General features: G+C 41.4%; 1 protein-coding gene across 3 annotated transcripts; it reads right to left on the reverse strand.

Annotated features, from left to right (window-relative positions):
- Positions 1–9,178: 9,178 nt before the first annotated feature.
- On the reverse strand, positions 9,179–17,356 carry pmt (phosphoethanolamine methyltransferase). 3 transcript variants are annotated; one of them, XM_042074104.1, is made up of 12 exons: positions 17,110–17,356; positions 16,002–16,176; positions 14,964–15,119; positions 14,541–14,677; positions 13,976–14,121; positions 13,396–13,584; positions 12,426–12,515; positions 12,213–12,302; positions 11,423–11,545; positions 10,916–11,047; positions 10,557–10,673; positions 9,179–9,616 (listed from the first exon to the last, which is right to left on the reverse strand). In XM_042074104.1, the coding sequence occupies exons 1-12, from the start codon at positions 17,123–17,125 to the stop codon at positions 9,506–9,508; spliced, it is 1,482 nt and encodes a 493-aa protein (XP_041930038.1). In that variant the 5' UTR covers positions 17,126–17,356; the 3' UTR covers positions 9,179–9,505. The 3 variants fall into 3 exon arrangements, with proteins under 3 accessions (XP_041930038.1, XP_041930040.1, XP_041930039.1); XM_042074106.1 differs by lacking the exon at positions 17,110–17,356 and adding an exon at positions 16,997–17,072; XM_042074105.1 differs by lacking the exon at positions 17,110–17,356 and adding an exon at positions 16,715–16,915.
- Between the last annotated feature and the right edge of the window lie 7,693 nt (positions 17,357–25,049).

Consider the following 25,049-nt stretch of genomic DNA (forward strand, 5'->3'; position numbering starts at 1 on the left):
TGTAAATGTATTTTCGTAGGTGTGTGCGTGCGCTCGTGCGCTAAGATGTGTTCTGCATAAAGCAGGATATCCGCAGAAACGGACAAGACACCTTAACTGTTGTCATAGTTAACCATAGATTCAGTTAGAATAAAGATATCGAAAATCGAAGATATCGAGAAAAAAAAGATATCGTCTACTGAGAAAACAAATTCGGTTATTGTAGCCTATGTTTGTTACGCAATAGGACATTGTCACACTGAAGGATTGGTTGCATTAAAGATAAAGTGGTATGTGATATTCTGTAATATGTGTAAACTTAAACTTTAATACAAACAATATAGACTAGGCTATGTTTTTTTTTTAACAAACAACAACAAAAATATATACACTATGACAGCTTCCACACTGACAAGTTGATATGAAAGTGTCCACTCTCCCCTCAGCCTACTTTAACCTGATTGAAAAAGTCAAAGACAATGCATAGCCCACAAGTAAAGAGTCAAATATCTACACATTTCCCTTGTCATTCTATGCCAATGACTAATTTATTACATTAATGGAATACATAAGCAGTTGCATTACATTATTCCTGTGTTTTAAAACAATAGCAATTCATAAAATGATTAGACTGGTATTCACCAATGATATACTGTTCCAGTTTATGTTAAACAAAACAATGAGCTTACTGTACAATGAGCTTCAAGGTAGTCATTTAGTCAACCAGTCATGTTACTGAAACTCCCTTAGAACCTCCCCCATATGTGACATATCAAAATATTATTGTCTTTCTTAATACTTCTGTCTTTTGTCTTCATGACATTTTAAATCAGAATGTATTTTTCAACAAAAAATGCCCCTTATTGTTGTCTAATATTTTGTCCTGCAGTGTGACAGTACAGTAATCACACCGATGGACATGTCCTGTCACATTAAAGGATGTTTCAGCCTTTTGGGTCATCTTATTATTCAGTCAACAAAAACTTTTGCATGATTTTCGATAATTAACTTAGGCTACGTTTATACGGTGAAGATGAAAAGAGAAGATGCAGAAGTGGCGTCTCGTCTTCATTTTTTTTATTCGTGTTTAGACGAGCATTCTCAGGGGGAAATCTTTGTTTATATGAAGACGCAAGAGTATGTAATATTCGATTGGATATGCATTCCAGACCGCTGGGTGGTGGTGTGATAGAACCCCGGTACGTCACGCGCAGACATTCTAATTTGACAGTTTAGCCAGAGAGGTAATCAAAGATCTTTGGTTTAGCCGTTTAGACGGAGACGCAACCCGGGTCGTCTTCAAAACTCTACACTCTGGAAGGAGTCTTCAGATTTTTGCGTCTTCAAGCCCTGATGGCGGGGGCGCCGTGTAAACGAAAGGCACTTATGATAAAATATTTTGTCGTCTTCCTTCACAATCGTTCTCGTATAAACGGACCCTTAATGTCAACATAGAGGTACCACACCAAAGGACAGCAAAACATACCAATTTTGAGACAAAACTTATCACGGGCATATGTCTTGGGCTTTACAAGTGGCTTCAGTGACATGGCCTTTAATGGGGTCCTTCAACTAAATACATAAGATATGGTGTCACACTAGAAGACATGGTTTTCAGTGACATAATATGTAAAGTTTTACTCTTTCATATATGGTGGAAATATATAATCACTTTTCTGTTTCTCATTTTAAGGTACAGATATGCAAAGTATAATTTGTTGAACCATGTTTGAAACAGGGTAGAGACATGATGGGCCAATCTTGAGATTTGTAATACAAAGGAAAAACATCTGAAGCAAAATTGACCATTTTAGCATTTTAAATAACATTCATTGCTATCTTCTGACAATGCCATGCCACATCAACAACCCATTGATAGAAAATAAAACCATGTGAGAAATTTAGAGGGAAAATTACTCTTAATGGAGCTGTGAGCTAACCTGACAAGCCAGACCCACATCAAGATGTAGGGTCTGGGGACTCACCATTTCCAGTGCTCAGTCTAAGGGGTAGGATAAACAGTTGTCTTTCAAATTCCCTCTGCACACAATAGGATAGCTCTACAACTCATGAGTCCCATGCGTTTTCCCACCAGTGGAGCTAGTTGGCTAGTTTTTCAAACTTTTGCCAACTTAAAAAAAAACTTAACTCGTGTCACGCTGTTCACCAACAGCAACATACATCTTCTTTGTTTTCAAGTAGAAGGGAATTCACACAGAACCATTGCAACTCTGCCATCATTATGTTAAGCCCGCCTACCGACTCTAGGCCTATACACGATGTGATTGGCCTGGTAGAAGTTCTGAGGGATTTTTCCAGCTCGCAAGCCAACGGAGAGTTGCTAGACTACCCTGACAGCAAATTGCATTTGCTGCCGCTAGGGTGCGTCTAGATTTCTAGGCTAGCTGTGAGCAGTAAAGAGACTGAAATGTGACCCAGACTAGACACTGCTTTTAACTAGATGTACCGCAGAATGGTACAAAATATGACCGCCGCTCAGTCCTACACATTCTCTCCGCAAAATTAAGTAATGATTGTCAATTTGTCTTCATCTCCTACTCCATCCCTTACTTTTGTGTATGTAAATGAGTGTGTGCATAGTGTGCTGGTTTTTGTGTATATGTGTGCTTCTGTGTGTGTTGTAGCAGACCGCTAACGATTCTTAATAATACAAATATCTGTTAGTATCTATAGTATTCAATAGTATTCACTGGGCTTATCCAACTGGGTTGCTTAAACGTAATTGGGGTGTTAACGTCCCGCAGTCGGCTGACAATAAAATGCTGCTTGGCCAAACCTGCATGAAGAGGGCAGTAATGCTGGTTTTTGTGTATATGTGTGCTTCTGTGTGTGTTGTAGCAGACCGCTAACGATTCTTAATAATACAAATATCTGTTAGTACCTATAGTATTCAATAGTATTCACTGGGCTTATCCAACTGGGTTGCTTAAACGTAATTGGGGTGTTAACGTCCCGCAGTCGGCTGACGATGAAATGCTGCTTGGCCAAACCTGCATGAAGAGGGCAGTAATTGCAAGACACGGAAGCTCTATCGGAGAGAGTTAACGAGGACATGTGAGACATGGCGGGAGCATTTTGAATAGAGTATTCATATTGGATAGTTAGTTACATTGAATTCCGCTGGATTGTTCCTTGGAGGAATTACTATGAAGCAGCACGGATCCTGCGCAAAATAGCACCAGCTCAAACTACTTCGTGTTGAGCACGACGGAATGGATCGGCGGCATGGAAAGATGTTTGTGCATGCGTGTGTGTTTATGGCTGTGTGTATATGTCTCTGTGTGGAATTCCATGAAACTTTGCATGCATTCAGAGGGTGTCATAATGATCCTACTCTTCAAATTCCGTGCAGTTGTGAACCTGTCAGCCAAAGAAACCTGTGATTACAACGCCTTGTTTTTGCTTTTTCATTTGGGCTACTGTATACCTGAAATGAGTGGATATGGGATGGGTTGACATATCCCCTTGAGACCAACATATGAAAAAAGTTGGTCATCTTAGGCCCTACGGTCGAGATATTCACAGAAAACAGTGTCCGGCCTACCCTCCTTTCGGGGGGCTCGGTGCGGCGGGTGGGTGACGGTTCAAAACGAAAAAACTATGGTTCCTTGTCATCCTTGTGAGGCTACATGCCCACCAAGTTTCGTGCACCCAGGTCTTTCAGTGTCCCGGGAATCATTGACACAAAATTACTGGAGAAAAAAAAGAAGAAAAACAAACTCTGACTAAACCTACAGTATATGACTTCCGCTGGAAAATTAATTGGTCAGATGTCCTACTGGCTGACTTTTACCGCATTCAACTTTTGGTCCAATCAGTCTATACCATGACACCTAACCAAGCCCAGAATATCTAAAGTGGGATTGGCTCTCTGCAAATTCTGACTCCCTGAAGCGTACAGTATGTGTCTTGAACTAAATCTTACACAGCTGGTTCTTTCCCCTACCCACCCTAATAATAAACACCCAGATAAATCAACCCTAAAAGACCTAATACTCACCAATACACCACAGAAATATCCTGTAGGTGTTTTCGCAAATGACATCGGTGACCATTGTACAATAGCTTGTGCCAGGGACACCAGACTTCCTGAACTGGCTTCTCTGATTCATGAGAGAAATGCTGCATGGGCTTTAGCAAGGAATTCCGACTCTCAGTCTGACTGGACTCATATCAGGTACCTCTGAAACAAATGTACTTACTGTATCGCATAAGAAAATGTAAATCTGACTTCTTCCTCCAGTCAGTTTCTAGTAATCTGAATAATCTCTCCAAATTCCGGAAAATTATTACCGGTAAATCTCTAACACACCTTGTTACTGACACTGCCCTCCCTCAACATGTTGTACAGGATGCTCAACAATGGTCAACTAAAAATGATAATTAATTTATTTAATAATCATTTCATTAAAACAGGGAATCTATTTGACCAAATCCATCCTGACAGGGCTTCCCAGTCTCATGTCTCCCCATCTAGTGACTGCTTCTCTGGTTTACCTGCCCCTCTAGACAGGGATAGGTTTGACTAAATGCAATAAATTGATCCTAGGAAATCAGCTGGCCCTGACAGTCTCAATGCCTCTCTTTTGAAACTGACAGCAGATGTTATAGCAGAACCTTTAACATACATTTTTAATTTGTCTCTCTCTTCCAACGTCATTCCAGACATTTGGAAGTCAGCTTATGTGTTGCCCCTCTTAGATCCCTCTACTCTTGACAATTACCGCCCTACAGTACTCAGGCCACCCACACGGACATTGACTCATACCCCTCCTCCGCACTGGACTGTATCAACTCCAACATCAACAGTGTCACCACCTTCAAACGGATTACCACTTTACCTACTCAGAAGCCATGGATGAACAGTGAGGTCAGACTCCTGCTGAAGGCACGAGACATCGCATTCAGATCAGGTGATCCTCAGGCCCATCGCTCATCCAGGGCTAATCTGAAAAGGGGCATCAAAAAGGCCAAGCACAACAACAAGTTAAGGTTCGAGGATCACTTCAAGAAGAACTCTGACCCCCAGCACATGTGGCAAGGCATCCAGGCCATCACAGACTACAAAACTACTAACACCCCCCTACCACCACACCTCCTTGCCTCTTTTATGGCCACTTTGACAGGGACAACAAGGAAAAGTAAGTATAAATATATACTCTTTTGATCCTGTGAGGGAAATTTGGTCTCTGCATTTATCCCAATCCATGAATTAGTGAAACACACGCAGCACACAGTGAACACACAGTGAAGTGATGTACACACTAATCCCGACGCAGTGAGCTGCCTGCTACAGCGGCGCTCGGGGAGCAGTGAGGGGTTAGGTGCCTTGCTCAAGGCCACTTCAGCAGTTCCTACTGGTTGGGGTTCGAACCGGCAACCCTACGGTTACAAGTCCGAATGCTAACCAGTAGGCCACGGCTGCCCCAGGAGGTTGCCATCAAGGTGTCTGCAGAACACCAGCCTCTCACACTCTCCCCCACCGATGTGTGTGCGGCACTTAGCAGGACTAATGCACGTAAAGCTGCTGGTCCTGATGGCATCCCTGGATACCTCCTCAGGGCCTGTGCTGTGCAGCTGACTGAGGTTTGGACTGACATATTTAACCTGTCACTAGCCCAGTCACTCCACTGCAACGAGCCTTGCACTGCACTGGACCCCTTCCAATTTGCCTACCATCAGAACAGGAACACGGAGGATACTATCTCTACGGCACTTTACTTCGACGATCTAGATTGAGGTCCTTTGGTGTACAGACTGGCCTGACGTAGCCATACTCAGTTATATTCAGGGTTTGAGTCTATAATACGGCATGATTGGGACATGATTATGAGGTGTGTTTCAATCGATACAGTGGCGGTGGGGGTTTCTCTGCACTCAATTGGATAGACCTAACCAATCAAAGCAAAGGAATAGCCTACCATGAATCCTGTAGGGAGAACAGCCCAAACATCCTTCTTCTCGACAAATGCCTCGCTGTTTTCTGATCGTTTTTAAAGTTATTGCGCTGTCGATATCTTATACAACAGCCATGATAAATCTCTAGCAATCATCTTTAGCAACAGGCTTTTTGTTGTAAACAAAATCAACCGAAGCGTGCTCAGGTGATGTGATAGACTAGGCACCGTTGCTTATCTGTCCATCATCGTATAAAGCCCACCCAGACAATTTGATTGGTGCGAAGTCTGCCAACTGCTCTGGTTCAGGTATAGTCGCTTCTCAATAGAACAAGTCCAGACTGAATTTCCCAACCTCAAATTTTGTGGGCAGGGATAAATTCAGGCTGGCTTCCAAGTCATTTTATGACTCTGTGGTGGCATCAACCATTTTATGCAGTGGTCTCCGTGGGAGGTGGCATTGCCGCAGTAAAGGAAAAACAGACTGAATAAACTAATTTGCAGGACTGGATCTGTCCTAGGTTCCTCATTGTGCAAGAGGAGGCTGTCCACTTCTAGACTGAGGCTGGACTAACCCAAAGCATTCTGGAGGTCCATTCTCTAGAGAGATGAGTCCAAAGTGGAAATGGTTGGTCAAAATCAAATCAGTCATGGTTGGTTAAAAGCCTATCATCGTAGCCAAGGGAGAGAGCAGTCACCCCATCCGGTCTCGAGCCAGGTGTTCGACCGCAACACCAAAGAGCCAAGTGCATACTAAGTGCAACCGTAGTAAACAAACGGCATAAACATGGAACGATGATAAATGAATGTTGTGTGTTTTGCTTGTCAGGTCATTGATGTTCATGCATAACTCTTGTGAATTCAAAAGTGTCCAGTCCCACGGACACGGTTTCTAGGGTCAGAATTGAACTGGTATGCTATGGGAGAATGACCATCTCTATGTTGTGTGTTGGCCCAGTGATTCCTGGTGTAGCCAATTTCCGGTACAGTACATGCACTTATCTTCTTAGTCCATCTCTCTTTTTTCAAATAGTCTTTGGGCATTTTATGCCTTTAATTGGACAGGACAGTAGAGAGAGGAAGCAAGCGGGATTATGGTATGGGGGCTGTAACCAGACTCCCCTCCCATCTTAGTCCATCTCTGCACTTAGGTTTATTTTCTTGTTCTGAAAAGTTGTCACTGTAAGTATTTTTTGCACTGCTGCCATCCTGGAGGTAATACATCACACCACCCACCCCTACTGTCATCATTCTTGCTGCCATCCATCCTTTATTTCAGTATGTAGAATGTGAAGTTCTGAGGCTGCTTCTGGATCTGATCTTTTGGACCTGAGCAACTACCACAGTAACCATGATTGAAATTTGGATTTTTGCTCAGCATTAGGTCTAGCTCAGGTCTACGAGAGGAATAGAGCTGTTCTGCAAGAAGAAGCATGTAAAAAAAAAAACGCTGACAGAGAGACCAAATAGTTGCTTGTTGAAAATGTTTGTTAAAGGTAGGAACAAGGCTGATTTGGTTGCTTTGTCGACAAACCACACCCTGATTGAAGCTCCAGAGTCCTTAGCAAAAAGAAGTTTATGGAAGTGTACTGCTGGTCTACTTATTTTGAACTAAGCACGTATAGCTTGCTTTTTGTGTACTGATCAGATACCGGTACACTAAATTGAATTATACTTGGCTTTTACTCATAAAGGTTTAAGTATATCTGCCTATACTTGGTATTTATACTTAATTATACAGATTTCATTTCATTTTATTCTGGGCAGCCGTGGCCTACTGGTTAGCACTTCGGACTTGTAACCAGAAGGTTGCCGCTTCGAACCCCGACCAGTAGGCACGGCTGAAGTGCCTTTGAGCAAGGCACCTAACCCCTCACTGCTCCCTGAGCACCGCTGTAGCAGGCAGCTCACTGCGTCGGGATTAGTGTGTGCTTCACCTCACTGTGTGTTGAGTGTGTTTCACTAATTCACGGACTGGGATAAATGCAGAGACCAAATTTCCCTCACGGGATCAAAAGAGTATACTTATTCACTTGGCTTATAATATTACCTTCCGATAAACTTGTATTTTACTGAGGATTTACTTTAAGTACTATCATGAACATGAAAAATTGTTGCAGGTTTGAGCCCAGCTCCTCCTGACAAATTACTTAACCCCAAAAGGGCTCCCGATGTGCCGATTGGCGCCCTGCATGGCAGCCTACGCCATTGGTGTGTGTGTAATATAAATGCAATAAATAAGCAATATACTGTAATGCAGCTTATTAGTAAACAATACACCTACAGTATAAGTTCACTTGTAGTGCACCTAAATGTTTACTATTTTTACAGCTCAAAAATACTTAACGTATACTATAATGAACTAAAAGGTGTGCTAGAAGTATATACTGTAACTAGTATCTTCACTAGTTTACTTAGAGTATTGTTCTCAGTATGAGTTTACTGTTATAAACTGAAAGTGGGCCAATTTAGTTCAAAGAAGTGTACCACAAGTACATTTACACTAATCAACTTTCTACCTAAAGTAAACTTGGGAATTATACTTCAACCGCACTTCCGTTTACTTGATAAAATGTGTCTGCGTTTTTAACTTGTATTATGCCCCAATCTTAAATACCGGTAAAAGGGTTTTAATAACTTGATCCTTGTCTCCAAGTGTGCCTGAAGTCAGCATTGCAGCTTTGTTTCTACAACAGTCCTTTCAAACTTCAAGAGCACCTTACATGTACCTGGGGTCTACCACGTCCATGACCTGAGCATTCGCTATACCTTCCCTTTTTGTCTGTTAAAAGTACTTGCTGCTATTGCGGCAGAGGCTATTGACTGCAAGGTTTTTTACATACTTTTTACATTATGAAAATCAACCACTGTTGTCAAATAAACAATGAAAGTACATCAGTGGTACATCATGTTTTTTGTTAGTGTATTCTTTTAAATGTATTATGAATTAGGGTTTAGTTACTTCTGCCAGTGTATACAGTACATAGCAAATAACTATATGAATGGTATTTATAAGTATACATTTCCCATAAATACTAGATAGCTAATGTACCGGTACTACATAATGTACAGTATAAAATAAAGTGCTACCATAAAATGAACTGGTTAATAAGGTCCAAGCTAAGTACTGACATATAAATATTGAAAAAATATTGAGTTGTATTGACTAGGGTTAGTGGTCTGATGATTTGTAAATCCACTAATCCAGCTTCTTTGTTTACAATCTCATGAATATTAAAGTATGTAATATAATCAAAATATGTAAGAAAAACAAGTGTGAGTGGATTCAAAAGTTGATATTTTAATAAAATAATTGCATCACAGTCATTTGGTCAGAAAAAACAAATGCTAATTGGCCTTTTAGGGTACAATCAGAGACAAAAAAATGCATCATAACTAGTTTCACTGTAAGTAAGCCTCACACAAAATACAAGGATTCATAATTCCAGCAGTGTCAACCAGCACTCTCACTTACACATGTGTGAGTGTACAGACACACACACACACACACACACAAACACATATACACACTTTTTGCCATCTTCATAATTTCTCTCCATTTTCAGCATCATCATCATCTCTCTCTTTCTCTCTCGTTCTCTGTCCTATCACTTTTTGGTAGCATAGAATAATCCCCAACGTTGGTCCCCTAATTCACAGCGTTGCAGTTTTTCTGTCCAGCCTTTCATAATAGCATCATAGTCTTCTTTAGAGAATTCCTGTACACAGTGAAACACACACACACACACACACACACACGTTGTCACAATGTTTTATGGATCAGAGACACCTGCAGGAATACAGAATAGAAGATACACACAGAAACCCAATAAATTGGGTAAAGAGGATATACTGATTCTGTGGAAGTTTGGATTATGTTGAAATATTCAGTGTCTTTTCTACTTAATTAATTTACAGAACAGGAGGACACGTCACATCTCTTTTGCATTTTCCTTCAGGTCAAACCAGCTTGTTTACATATTTGACATTTTAAATGTCTACCATTTCACTATCTTCCTCTTCTGTCTTTCTTAGTTTGCGATTCAATAAACTCAAAACTGAATTTAAACTTCTATCAGTCTATTAATATTAAAATGTATAGAATACATCTTACATCTTGTTGGGGTAAATGTGTAATAACCATTTAATATCTATGTTATTTCTGTTGAAGGGTCTGCGAATATATTTGCATCTATTACACAATCTGTTGCTTGTTGAGTAAATGATTGTAGATTAACAATAAAGTAAAATCAATTTGAACTGAACATTTTGCTTGTTTGTGGTGATTACTGTGAACTTCTACTGAGCATACCAACTGTAACATTGAAGACCATGAAAGTTATTGACAATGAAGTTATTATCATGTGTTGTGATATGTAAGGGATAATGTATAGAACGCCGGTCATTATTGGGAAATAAGTCCCGACAGGGCGGACCGGCGTTCTATACATTATCCCTTACTTAAAACATTATGACAGATGATGACAGCATTCTTTCATTTTAAAGTAGGTCACTTTGTTTACCTAGAATGCCTACTGCATGTGGAGGTAATGTGGTATGTTGTGTCTGTACTGCTTATCGCAGTGTTTGTCAGGAAGCTAAAAATAGCCTTAATTGCGTGTTTATATTGTGTTAGGGTTCAAGCTCCGCCCCCCTCACCTGGACAAACTCCTCCCGCATGACCTCTGCTTTCTCCAGCTCGCTCTTGATCACCTGAATGAACTGCTCTGTTCGGTCCTCAGCGCGCACGTTGGTAAAGCCTGCCTCCTCCAGGAACTGACATGTAAATACAGTCATAGGAATAAACACACACACACACACACACACACACACACACACACACACAATTACAGACATTACTATATCAGAACACTCCAAGTAACTATTTGACTAAATCTACAAGAATTAGAAAATTATGATATTTTAAACATACTTGAGAAATGGTGTAAAGCCATTGTAATGGTCAAACTCATGCCAGTAATGAAACTTGGTGCCTATCCTTACACACATACACACACCTGTCCATATCTCTTTGGCGTGTAGAGGATGTATCCTCTCTGTTTAACGTAATCCTCAAACTGGGGGCTCCAGGGCTTCTCCCCACTGCAGTAGTCACTGATCAGCACCTTGCCACCAGGCTTCAGCCACGACTGCACAACAGACCAGCAAGGCACAGAAACAGAGTGTGATCTTGATACCATTTCAAAGGGTATGTCCATATCAGAGGTATATGTCAAACTATGTGGGCTGGTTTAAGCCTAGTACTAGGCTAATAGCTTTTCCAATGAAAAGCTTAATGCACGTATGGGAATCCGGCCCAAGGTGTTAGAAATGTTTATGATGCTTCAGCAAAGCTGCTTCTGCTATGAATTTTATTGCTTGGTCTAACAATCTCAAAGTGTTTTCCAAATACTGTGTTTTGTATGCTGTATACATTGTAAACTACAGTATGTCTGACAATGTTGGGTTTGTTTTAAACCACACACACATATGCCATGGCTACAGTCAAATGCAAATATACTTACATTGAAATTTTTGAAGAGCTCCAGTTTGTCACTGATGTGCAAAATGGTGTCTCTGCTATACACCACATCAAAAGTGCCCACAGGGAAAACCCTCTTTGTGGCATCAGCTACTTCAAAGTGCACCTGTCAAAATAACAGTACGTTCTGAATAGCCAACGACTTATAAGCCCATTCTTAAAGGAGAATTCCGGTGTGATATTGACCTAAAGTGTATTGAAACATGATACCGAGTGTGAACGTATGTCTCATAGTCCATCTCGGCTTGTCCCCTGCACTCCAAAATCTGGCGCTAGTTAGCCAATGCTACCAACAGCTTTTTCAATAGTGGTGCTTCGGCATCGGGCTAGCCATGCAAATAAATCACTGTTTTACACCCATTTACGAGGCTCAAAGTATCTCCACACTTCATTGGTAGACTTCCGAGGGCCCTGACATTTAAAACGAGACATTGAAAACTTTGAAAAAGCACTGGTAGTTTACTTACAAGACGATTTATACAGACAGTATCTTCACGAAGTTTAGCGTTTGCAGCCATCTTGAATTTAGTCACTATAAGTCGAGCAACGAGTAAGAATGAACAGCTATGATAAGGGATCAGATTCCAAAAATAATTCAGTGGAAATGCATGGATTCCAATTGCTGCTATTGGAAGAAACTGGAATCCATGCATTTCCACTGAATTATTTTTGGAAACACTCGGTATCATGTTTCAATACACTTTAGGTCAATATCACACCGGAATTCTCCTTTAAGTATGTGGGACGTTATTTTGAGTGGCTTATCTGCATACCATAGGCAGCTTCTCTTTGACTGCTCGCTCGCAGGCAATTTCCACCATGTTTGCAGACAAATCCATTCCCAACACTTCCACGCCAAAGTTCTATTAGTTCAAACACACAAGACTCATTAGACATACTACTTAATGCAATATTTGGTATATCAAACAATTACAATATATGTAAAAAGATAATACAACCATCTTTAAATTGTTTCTGCCTCCTACCTTTGCCATGTAGAAATCTCCCCCTCCTATGCCACAACCAACGTCGACAACTTTTTGCCCGGGTGTGAGGTTCAAAAGGTCAACAAACTCCTGTTGGAATTCCAGACAATGTCAGGACAAGTATTAACATGTGTAACGACAGTTTCTTCTAGTTTACATATAATATCATCATGCACAATACATTTAGCTGTACACATTTTTATTTTATTTTATTTGACTGCCCCCATGGGGATTGAAGTCAAATAAAATAAAATAAAAAAACAGAGAGCAAGTGTGCGGACCTTCTCTGTTACTGGATTAAAATGTAAAAGGCCTACTGTAGCTAGATGGCAGTGCAACATGGCAGAAGGCATTGTTGCACCTGTCATCTTGCAATAGGTCAATAGGTCACTCCTACTCACTGTAGTTCTTAAAGCAAAACACTGCAATTCTTTTACCTTAAAATAATGGCTTTCAGACTCATTCTAATGCTACAATGACTTATACTGTAATACAGAGAATGACATTGCCAATAAACGCCGAGAATGCTTGATATTGTACTATGTAGCGTTGTTGATCGGGTAGGATCATGACCCTTTTTAGTCGTTTTTTGACTAACTGGGTACCGTCTTGTGTCAAATGGCAATGAATATTGACTATCTAATACTATCTAATACTATCAAATATGGAATATCTTGTTGAGTTGCTTTAACAAGGGCTACAAATGTAGTTATAGTGTATACAGAGTTACATCATGAAGCTAGGGGCTGATTTAGCTTTGACTCTCACATCTATACTCCTGATGATGCCACAGCAACCATCACTCAACTCAGCCATACTAGCTACTCTCACCAATCAAACGCTATCACCTGACCGATTGGAGTACGAGACCCGCCAGGGGAGGCACCCCAACCGCCCTGTGCGGCCGGACGCCCCTCCCCGAACCCAGCGGGTCCATTGGTGCTACATTTAGCCTTTCGACCCACTCCACCTTCGTGGTGCTGGGCCCTCCCGTGCTGACGTAGCCGGCGCCGAACATCTTCTCGTAGCGCAGGATGCCACGGCGCGTGTACTGCTGGTTGTCCAGGAACTGCTGGAAGGTGCCGAAGCCCCCCTGCTGGGCACCCTCCCGCTGAGCTTTCTGCAGAAGCCAGCACACCTGGTTCTTGTTGTTCTTCATCTAGGACGGGAGAGGGGGGTAGAGAGACAGACAGACAGAGAGAGAGAGAGAGAGAGAGAGAGAGTAGGGGATAAAGCGAAAAGCAGGGGGAAATAGGTTTTGATCAAAATCATGCTGGAGGGGAGGTGTATGCATTCCATTCCCAAAATACCAATAATATAAACCTGAAAAATGAATAGTACAAATAACCCATGCTTAATATCACTTACAGATACCGGTAGTATAACAAAGCACTAATAAAAAAAATCTATATTATTGAAATATCAAAATGAAATCCTGAAAATCTCTATGCCTTCTAGGCACCACTTTGTATGTGTTCTCTGACTCCTCCACTCTGAGCTGTAGTTGGGCAGCTGGAGTTGAATAGCACACACACAGCTCTGTGTATTACCTTGACGTAGGTCTGCACTGTTTTGGTCAGGACAATGTCAAAGCCAAAGGCCTCTTTATCTCCCTGCCACTGTGCTGATGTCATCAGATGGTTGTAGAGGGCCGGAGTGCGGTAGTGGGTGGGGTTGAAATCTCTTTTGCAGTTCCCTGAGGAGGTCAAAGAACCATTGTCACGGAACTTCCGGAGCCATCTCATATAAGAGAACAGACCTTCAGCAGTATTATTCAATGATATATTTCTGAGATTAATATAGTCTATGCCTTTTCATGGTGTTTTACATATATATACAATGGAGTTTTTCTTTGACATCCATGAACGAAGGTGAGCTTGGCCGCATATATTTTCCTGTACTTAAGCCAGCTGAATATACTTCATTATGTGCCAATTATCTTCTACATCAGTGAGATCAGGTATGAAGGTGGGGTTATTGTAGGTAAGGGTGGTGGAAAATGTCCTGTACTTAGGCAGCGCGAATTTAATACCATGTGACACAAACAACTACATCAGTGAGAGTGGGTACGAACGAGGTGGGATGGGGGAGAGAATGGCCTCTCTGATGTGTCACCTGATTGGTGGAAGCAGGACTCCCTGAAGAAGAGGTGTCCTCCAGGTCTGAGCCAGGACAGCATCTTCTCGATCAGTTTCCGCAGCTCCTCATCGCTCAGGTACATCATCAGCCAGTTAGAGAAGATCAGGTCGAAACTGAAGGAAGAATGAATATGCTCTGTGTAGATCCCACAGCTATGATCCCTAGCAGGTATTCTGACAAAACTACATATCAAACATATAGAAAATAGAAAAAAAAACTACAAATTGAAAGAGTAGACCAATACCTTATTACTGAATCGCCTTTAATATCTCTTTATCTATTTCCTCTACAATGTCCCCCTCTTTTTTATTATTTCCCCTAGAAGATATTATAAGGTATATTAACCAAAGGAAATGTTCCTCTCTTAATATCAGTGCCTAGGGGCTTTTCCCCTCATACCTGTTTTGGGGGAAATTAAGTTGAGTGACGTCATCCTGGAGGAAGTCAGCATTACCGAGGTGACTGTTGTCCTCCCTGTTCTTTTCCACAAACTTCTCCATGAAATCCACAGCTGTCACATGGTGGGCTTTACCAATGAGGTGACACGTGTATCGTCTGGAAGGGTGAAAAGCCAAACAAAAGGGTCAACACTAGGTCCTCTAAAAGGGGTCACAGTGATATTGTTTCAGGAAAAAAACAAGCTTTAAACAGCAAACATCTTTAGACAACCTATTTTATAAGTGCACACATTTCTCAGCAAAAAACAATACAATTGAATACATACTGCTGTCACTTGTTGAATTAATGATGATAGACTAGTTGATTACATATCTAAAAAGTGTATATTTTGTAATGTAATACATACAGGGGGTCTTATAAAAGGTGTACTGATTTGAATATCAATATACTGTTTTTTTTTATTTTGACCCTTATGATTACCTGACCTTTGCCCTAGTGTTCAGCTAACCCTGTGTGCAACCTTAGTCTTCACTATGAGCCGGAACCTATGACTTCCTATTGTTGACCCTCATATCAATCATTTTATGATGGAGGATTCAAATAAAGTGGGAGAGATCGTACAGGAAGTGTCAACACAAGCATGATTCAAGAAAAGCATGCCTGCATGTCTGATAACAGTTGCATTGATAACAATGACGCCCAAGTAGTGTGATTAATGTGTTACTGCTTCATTCATTCTTAGAGCTTAGTTAAAGTGTACATGCCAGGGCCAAGATACTTTAAAATGTAAATGAAAATGTATGAAGCACATTTAATAACAACAGCTCTTTACAGTTGAGGTTAATCAATTAACAAAATAAATGTGAAAAATGACTAAAACATAAAATAAATTAAAGCATAAAACATTAAACATAAAGGCTATGAGAATTTAGTGGCTACGGTAAGCACGCTGTTAAATCAACTTGTGTGATTTTAAATGGCTATATGATCATCAGTTCTGTCTTTATCCAGGTGGTGAGAATAGTTTGCAGGACTGACCCTATGCCAGCCCCTAGCTCCAGGACGTCTTTGTTGGCCACACTGGGCAGGAGGGAGAGGATCTCGGGGAGCTCGTGCTCAGTGAGCAGCTGGGCATTAGAGTCCAGCATCATTTCCTGGACCGTGGCTTCTTGAGAATGCTCCTTCCAGAATTCAGTCATGGTCTGACGCACAGCTACAGAGAGAAAGAGAGAGAGAGAGTTCTCTTTTAGATAGTTTAACATCACCTCGTCATTATATAATCATGCAGAGATCAACATAATTTACTAAGCTTGATGTGGCTTATGTTAACTCGTTAATCAAGACAGTGCTGGCAGCTGTTACTTCTTCATAGGAATAACAACACAATTATGGTGGAACCACTGACTTCAGAAGGATATCTCAACACATTTGGTTTGGTATGTGAAGCATTAGGTACATTTCCACCAAACTTTTATTTTGTAGAAGTGATTTCTAAAAGTAATAGAATGCTAGCGACTTTGCTGTCAACGTGATAATAGTTAGACCTGTCATGAAAGATTACAAATCAGGAGAGATCGTATTGCTCGAAAGAAACTCCATCTGAAATTCTGTAGGTACTGCAAATGTGAGAGGTTTCTGATGCGCCGGCGCCCCTAGCGTAGGCCTACATCTTCGTCTTTAACCACAAATGAGCCTTCCACCTTCTCTAATAACATGTCAGGATGACAGTTTAGTCCGTGAACATCTCTTACCTGCTTCCATATCGAGAACGTAATACTCGCTTGTAAGTATTTACAAAATAAAAATCAGTCTCAGTCAGTCTCAGTGGGTTATTAAAAGTTGTATATAAAAAAAATAGCACAGCTCTTTCTGAACAACTATCTTCACAAACAAGTCACAGCAGCCAATACGAATTAGATATTAGAGCAGGTAGCCTACACTGACTGTGTACGCCCCGGTACGCTCTTTAAATAGCCTAATGTATGGTTGTATGCTGAGAGTCCATAAGGGCAGTGTCGATAACCTATACTGACCATTCCAATGCGCCGACTTTGAGGGGGGAGAGGATGGTTACGTTACGCATGAATAATTACATTACAGAAATACAGGTGTAGCGTTGGCAAGGGATTTCCCCCTTTTTTCTTACCTTGCGAGTTGACCATGCAGTCTGATAAAGCTACCGTGAGGTGCTTGGGTGGGAGGTCCGTTCTGTGTAGTTCCGCCAGGACAGCAAATCAGCCACATCATTCAGTGCAAAGGCGTGAGAAGAGATGGAGCGCGAGTCGTCTGGAATATATTTGTCCATTTAAATAATGATGCAACCCAGAGCATAATTACAGTATTGCCCGTCTTCAATTTAACGATCAGATCATTTAAATTCGGCCACTACCGTTAGCCTGTGGATATGCTGACGCATCCAAACACTATTGTAGTGTGTGTGTGTGTGTGTGTGTGTGTGTGTGGATTGCGCAATATTGCCTCATGCGGCAGGGGAAGCCTAGCCTGTAGTTTGCAGTTACAGGCTATAGAGCGAGCAACAATTTCAAATTAATGATGGTTAACCAGAGAATGGTAAAGGATCCCAAATATATCTGTCATAAATAAATCTGGTATCAAAATATATCGATCATATCAAAGCCATTAGTCAAGTCTATCTATCTATCTATCTATCTGTAATCATCTTCTTCTTATTATAATTATCAATATCATTATCCTTGTTATTATTGTTGTTATTATTATTATTATTAGCAGTAGTAGTAGTAGTAGTAGTAGTAGTAATAGTAGTAATAGCTGTTGTTGTTATTTATGTTATTTGTAAAATAGTATTTATTGTTGTTGTGGTGCTGGTAATATTACTCACCGATCCCTTATTCATTATTATATAAGTTAACTCTTTGACCTGTTATTGTGCATCCAATATCAACACTATAATTCACATACATCTTTATTGCTCAACCTAAATGTGTGAACTTGATATGTGTGTATTGCTCTCTTTGGCAGACTGTGACCTTGGTGCGACTGTCACCTTGATTCCAACTGCTTCAATGTGTAACCGTGTCACCGATTATTCCACTTTCTTACCAGCCGAGTTCCAACAAAACATTTACCAAAGTTCAGTATGACTGAGAGTTCATCATGAGGTGATGTTGACCAGAGTCCCCTCTCTTCGCTTTTGCCCTTTTTCGACACTGTATGAAACCTTTGGCCAACCACAACACAGAGACCTGCAAAAACAAACAAAAGGCTAATGATTGATGAACTTGGATGAACATGGAGACCCTTTTTAATATGTGTGACTAAGTCAGATCAACCATATTTGTTCATGTGTTTATGTGAATGTGTGAAACTTATAATGTGTGGAACATGAGACTATATCAAAGCTAACCAGGTGCCAAGCCAAAAAGTTAAAGGTTGGAAAGGTCTCTCATAACCTTGCTAAGTAAAATGTAGGATCGCAAAGGCTTGTGTTACTAAGACAGCTTTCAGCTGTGGTGAGTTTTGTAGTGCTGTATTTAGTGCTCTACTGCCTTGCAATCCTCCCATACCCACTAGATGGCAGCAGCTGAAACCGTAATGCCTCACAAAATAACTAATTCACTGTTGTAAAACATTGTGGGTAAAATAAGTCACAGATCTACCAAAATAGTTATGTATTCTTAGATATGTTTTACATTGTAACAGTGTTATGTAGTTTTGGACCAACACTACATTTGACCTGGATTCATTCATCTTGTGCGCACACATACAAACACACACATAGACAGAAACACATAGATATACAGAGAGAGATAGATAGATAGAGAGAGAGACCATTCTGACCTTGGTTGCTGGGACTGTTAAAGAATGCTTGACTTTTATTACTGCTGTTCATAACAGCAGTTTCGGGGCCCTGATTTAAGCCCCTGAACCTCCATACCTCAGCAGAAAAGCCAAGGAAATTAAGATGTGTGTGTGTGTGTGTGTGTGTGTGTGTGTGTGTGTGGATCAGAACAGAGGGAAGGAGGTTTATATTGTGTGGGGAAGAGAAGTAATGAGAAAGAAATCTTATAAAAACACAAGGGAGGCTGATTTAAAAAAAAGAAAACATTTTCAATTTGCTCTATAATCTGTAATTCCTCCTGTGCCCCATGTTACTTACTGTAAAACATGTAGTCATAGGTCATCAGGAATCTGCAGAAGACTGCAGGAGCTGCATTCTTGTTTACATTAAGGATGAGGACTCATTTACAATAACAAGATGAGACATATAGACTACAAACACAGAGAGAGAGAGAGAGAGAGAGAGAGAGATGTATAATGTCTCTGAGTGCTTGCTGAAATGGACCCACAGGGATACATCACTCTCTCTTTTGCTTCGTTATGTCTTGAGATTTTCCTTGGACCACTACACCCAGTAAATTGCTTTTGCTAATATCTTCTTTCAGTAGTACTGAAGAAGACAAGACCCTTCAGTCTACATCCTTTCTGAGCTACAAGATTAGGAACATTACAGGAACACCGTCAATAGTTCAGATGAACATTGTGTGGTTCTATGAAAATGGATGTTGCAAAAATTCCAAATAATAACCTTCGGCGACAGAGCCTTCACCTCAGCAGCACCCCGACTCTGGAACTCACTCCCCCAATCTGTCCGTGACTCCCCCTCACTTTCCACATTCAAATCCTGTTTAAAAACATACCTCTTCTCACAAGCCTACGACCTCCCCTACCCATAACCATACCCTTGCCCTCTCCCCTCCTCATACCCCATCACCCCCTGCCCCTACCCCGCCACCCTCCCCCCCCCAACTCGACCCCCATTGTGACTGCTATTGCTCATGTCTTGTCCTGGATGTCTGTACTGTTATTATTCATTCCTCATTCCAATATTGCTCTTGTCTTTGATGCTTGTACCATTATGATTTACTTTTTATTCATCAATTCATTGCTGCTCTTGTGTGCGTGTGCGTGTGTGTGTGTGTGTGTGTGTGTGTGTGTGTGTATGTATGTGGTACTGTTGTCCTTCTTTGCTTCCCCATTCTGTAAGTGACTTTGGGTCTTTGAAAAGCAGTATACAAATAAAATGAATTATTATTATTATTATTATTAATATTTGCAAAGGCATGTAAATATTCTATGTTAATGGCCTTGTCTTTGTGCAGTGGTTGGCTAGAGATTACTGTACCCTAACCAGCATTTGTTGTAATGAGAAGTGTGAGTCTGCTAAGCAAATATGATTCATTATCTGTTTCTTTCAGAACAGTGATGGTCTGCTGCCTTAGGGATTTAGGAACAGCAGCAGGTCTGTCACTTGTTTGTGTGTGCGTGTGATGGTGAGGTGTGTATGTATGTGTGTGTGTGTGGTGTGTGTGTGTGCGCGTGTGTGTGTGTGTGCGTGTGTGTGTGTGTGTGTGTGTGTGTGTGTGTGTGTGTGGATGTTGCCAAATGTTCCCCTAAGATTTCATGGTTACAGATTCTTGAACTCAGCCATCATTTTCAGGTAGTTCTCCCTCACTATCTCCCTCCTCTCTCTCACTCTGTCTGCCTCTCTCTCTCTCATCTTGCTTATCATCTCTCTCTCTGTCTCTCTCCTTCATCTTGCTTTCCTTCTCATTACAGATGGCAAACTATCCTTCTCATTTCCTCCATGTCTTCAAGGCAATCAAAATCAAAGACACTCTCAGTCCCACTCTCCATTCTCAGTTCCACTTTTCATCTCCTCCGCTGCTGTAGGTGCTCACTCGCTCCCTCTCCAACTTCCTTAATAGAATTTATGGTGCTCCGGTTGCACACCATAAACACCATCAGACTCAGGCCAGCCAAGCAAGCCTCAAAATACCTCCCCCATCTCCTCGGCACATAGCACTGGCTATTTCAAAGCACTTACAGGTTCTGCACTGGCAATAATGGAACTTGCAGGAAGTTAATGGACGAAGTCTTTCTAATTTAGTCTCGGAGATTGCTCATTAGTAGTTCTCTATGGTCCTCCTCCTTATGTCTCCCCGAGCTGCAACCCTTCTCAGACCCGTAATGGACTTCTCACACTTCTTCTCACTTCTCGCCTTTAAGTGCCTTTGATGTCCTACACAAGGCCATGTTTACTTCTCTTAATGGGTCACATCCTTCATTAGGTTAATTATAGACACAAGAGGCCTTGGTCGAGCACTGATTTGCGGATGTTGGTGCACAAGTGTGCAGTGATGACAGTCCACTTCTGGGAAGGATGCTGAAGAGGTGCAATTGTGAGGATGAATGTCGATGAATGATGAATTGAAAAGGACAGAGACATCCGAGATTTATTTGTATATGTTTTTTTTTTTGCTGTGGTTGCAACTGCAGTTGATTCACTTAAAGCTTGGCTTCTGCATTTTTGGCACATACTGTCTCTTTGTTGAGATGTTTCTTGTTTATTGTAATGGGTAGCGGGCAACCATGGCATTTGGATTTACGCTATGCAGGCATATGCACACACACACTCATACACACACACACACACACACACACACACACACACACACACACGCACACATACACAAACACACACACACACACACACCAGTACACAATGCATTTATTTAAATGCACTGAGAAGAAATATTCCATGCATCAGAATGCCAGAGGAGCTCTCTCATATTAGTTTGCTAATGCATCTGTCTCTCACGTTTTCCATCTCACTCAAACTCTCTCACACTATCCCTAAATATTATGCTGCCTTTGTGTGTGTGTGTGTGTGTGTGTGTGTGTGTGGTTGTGTTTGTGTGCAGTTACTTATGAAGACAGCAATCAATCATATATTTTCAAAGCGTGTAGCCTCTCAATAGCATCTGTTTCATTAAAAAAGCCTTTCAGCTCAGAGAACATGAAATGCCAGTTCCTTCACACCTCGACATTTCAACTCTCACTCATCTTGTCTCATATGGTCTCTCTCTCTTTTTCTTTCATGTTTAACTTATTCTCTCATGTTTCACATTTAACTTATTCTCTCATGTTTCACATTTAACTTGTTCTCTCATGTTTCATATTTAACTTGTTCTTTCATGCTTCATGTCATGTTAACCTACAAACAAAGAGCTATGTGGCTCACTCCCAGCCTTGTTTGAAGCCAGAGACAGAAAGGGATTGTGTATTTAGTCCCCTGGGTGTCACGGATCTGGGGTTTGATGCTGTTTGACTCTCTGCCTCTCTCTCTGTCTGTCTCTCTCTCTCTCAAATTCAAATAGCTTTATTGGCATGACAAATAGTTAGACATTAATTGCATAAAGATATCAGAACATACATACAGATATATTTGATGCTCTCTTTTAGATATTATAACATATACAGATATATACAAATCTCTCTCTGTCTCTTTGTGTGGTTTGTGGTATGTGACTACATACAGTATGTGTGTATGTGTGTTGTGCATTTAATGTCAGTAAGGGAACATCTGTGCCTTCCTCCAGGGACCATATATTTTCATTAAATATGTGTGTTGTGTGTGTGTGTGTGTGTGTGTGTGTGTGTGTGTGTGTGTGTGTGTGTGTTTCTGTGTATCTGTGTGTTCATAGATTGAGAGAAACCTCCAGAATCCTTCACACAGACCCCATGTCAACCCCAGAGGAGGCAGATGGCTGTCAATGAGGTCCTCCGGGACAGTTAGTGTACGTGTGTGTGTGTGTGTTTATTTTGTACAAAGCTGCCACAACAGTTTAGATTCCCATGTTGTGAAAGGAAAAGACAGCCCAGATCCACAGCAATGTCCGATAAGACAATTTGTTTGTCCTGGTTAATTCTAGAACCTTCTGCGCTAAAATGGTCTCAGTAGTGAGCATCTTGTGTCACAGCTGTGTCTGTCTAATGGTGTCTACTCCTTTAAGAATTGTACGTACTGGTGTGTGTGTGTGTGTGTGTGTGTGTGTGTGTGTGTGTGTGTGTGTGTGTGTGTGTGTGTGTGTATGTCTGTAAGTTCCTGACACTCATGAGCTCACAGCTGCTCTGTCCCACGGGCTCCATTTAGCTTACAAGCAGGAATATCTCCATCTATCCCTCCTTATCCCACTCCCTCCTTCTCTCTCTCTCCTTCCTTCTCTCGCTCTCCCTCTCTCTCTCTCTCTGTTTCCCCTCCGCTCCATCCACACAGCTGCCTCCTCCCTCCTTTCTGTCTGTCTCCTTCCCTCTATCTTTCATGTTGTCTGTGTATCAATCTCTCCCCCCCCTCGTTCTTTCCCCCAGGTATTGTTTAGGGCTTATCTGCCTATTTCAGGGGTGAGCAGTTAAATTTAGACCCAGAGAGCTATCAGTGTTTACAGCCTTCACATCTCTGACATTTTAACATCTCCATCTACCCCCCCCCCCCCCCCCCCCCCCTCCATCTTTTTTTCTTCTGTGCTCCCTCGTTTCTTCTCACCTTCCCTTTATCCCTCCCCGTGCCTCTTTTATGTCCCCCTTTCATTTTTATCACTCCCTTCTCTCCTCATTGTCTACCCATTTTACTCTCTCTCTCTCTCCTTCTCTCCTTTGTTGTAATCACCGTGGAGACAGGTAAGCTGCTCTCCTTCGCCACGCCTCATTGCTTTGTTAATCCAGGTGTAAAACAAACATCCCATAAACACTCCTCTCCCCCCAGAACAAACACGCAATTAGGCTGCACTACAAACCCCAATCAGCCGCATGGTGTGACCCTAATCAAATGAATAAATAATAATGATGCGCAGAATAGACCAACATGTTTATGCAAATTCACACAAACCTCCCCTTTTCTCCCTCTTCCCTCTTCTCTCTCTCTTTCTCTCTCTCTCTACCTTCTCGCTTGCTGTAAGTTTACCTCCTCTGCTTCTGCAGTAATAACCCAAGCGAGAGTTATTTATGAAAACAATCTTTGCTTCTCTCGTTATCTTTATTCATTTTCCCCTACTCTACTCACTGGCCCCCCTGCAATCCCCCTCTCATGTATACAGCCCACCGGTACTTGGCACAACCCCCAGATTGACTGCAGGCAGCTGGAAAAGTGTGCGTGTGTGTGTGTGTGTGGGGGGGGGGGGGGGGTAGTGGTGTAGTAGCTGGTGTGTATGTGTGTGTGTGTGTGTGGAGGGGTGTAAACTCACTTAGCTTACATAAGTGCAGCTAAAGGCTGGTTCCTACGCAGCCACTAGTCAGAGTGATTGATAAACCTGACTACTTCAATTGCGGACTCTGGGGCAGCAATAAAGCAGAGATGTGTTTAAGGAGGCCTTAGATAGCGCAGTGCTTTCTCTCAATTATACTCTGTGTGTGTTCTCTGCTCTCTTTCCTGGTGCTCTGTCTTGGTTAGATGTCCTCGGAATTCTTTGTCTTTCACTTTGAAGTGTAAAGAAAGGTGGATTTGGTCGTCTGCCAATACTGTGTGTGTTGAAGAGAGGAATCAGTGTTGTACTGCACTTAGACAGACTATATTTACAGGTTTATATGTCTATGGTGTTGCATTTTGAGTTCCTTTTTCACTATGTTGGGCACGGCTTGACTCTGACTTCATGCCAAGCTTGTACAAACATCCAATCAATAAGCTATTTCATCATGAACTTCTGTAACAGTTCAGCATATTTTGCAAAATAAAATATTATTTTAAAAACAAAGCAGGCCAGGGTCTAGCATCTAGTGCTACCTTAGTTATTTAATGGCTTTTATGTGCCTATTACTATAAGCAAGATGCTGAAACAACAATCCACATTAAAAATTCAGGTTTAATTGATGCTTATCAGATCGAAAATGAAAAGGACCTACTGTAGTTTCACCAGTTCTAAGAATGCTTTCTGATGGTCATGACTCTTACAAAATGCAGTTTGAAATATAAGATGGCGGAAGCAGAGAAGAGAAAACAAGGCCAGCAAAATTTTATGGGATTATAAAAACAGGGAAATGTTCAAATGATACTGGAGTATACTAGCGTGGGAGTGAAAGAGAGTGAGAGGGGGGAGAGGGAGAGAATTTTGGAGAAAGAGAGAGGAAGGGAGATAGACTGAGCAAGTGGTTCAGGGTTAAGGCATGAAAGGAGGCTGAGACGCAGGAGGGGGGGAGAGATAAGTGAGCGGGCAGAAAGCAAACGGCTGATGAAGAAAGCGAGCTAAGAGAGAGGAAAAAGAGAAAGAAAGG

The sequence above is a fragment of the Alosa sapidissima genome, chromosome 20 (genome assembly GCF_018492685.1).
Source record: "Alosa sapidissima isolate fAloSap1 chromosome 20, fAloSap1.pri, whole genome shotgun sequence".
NCBI classification, from domain to species: Eukaryota; Metazoa; Chordata; class Actinopteri; order Clupeiformes; family Clupeidae; genus Alosa; species Alosa sapidissima.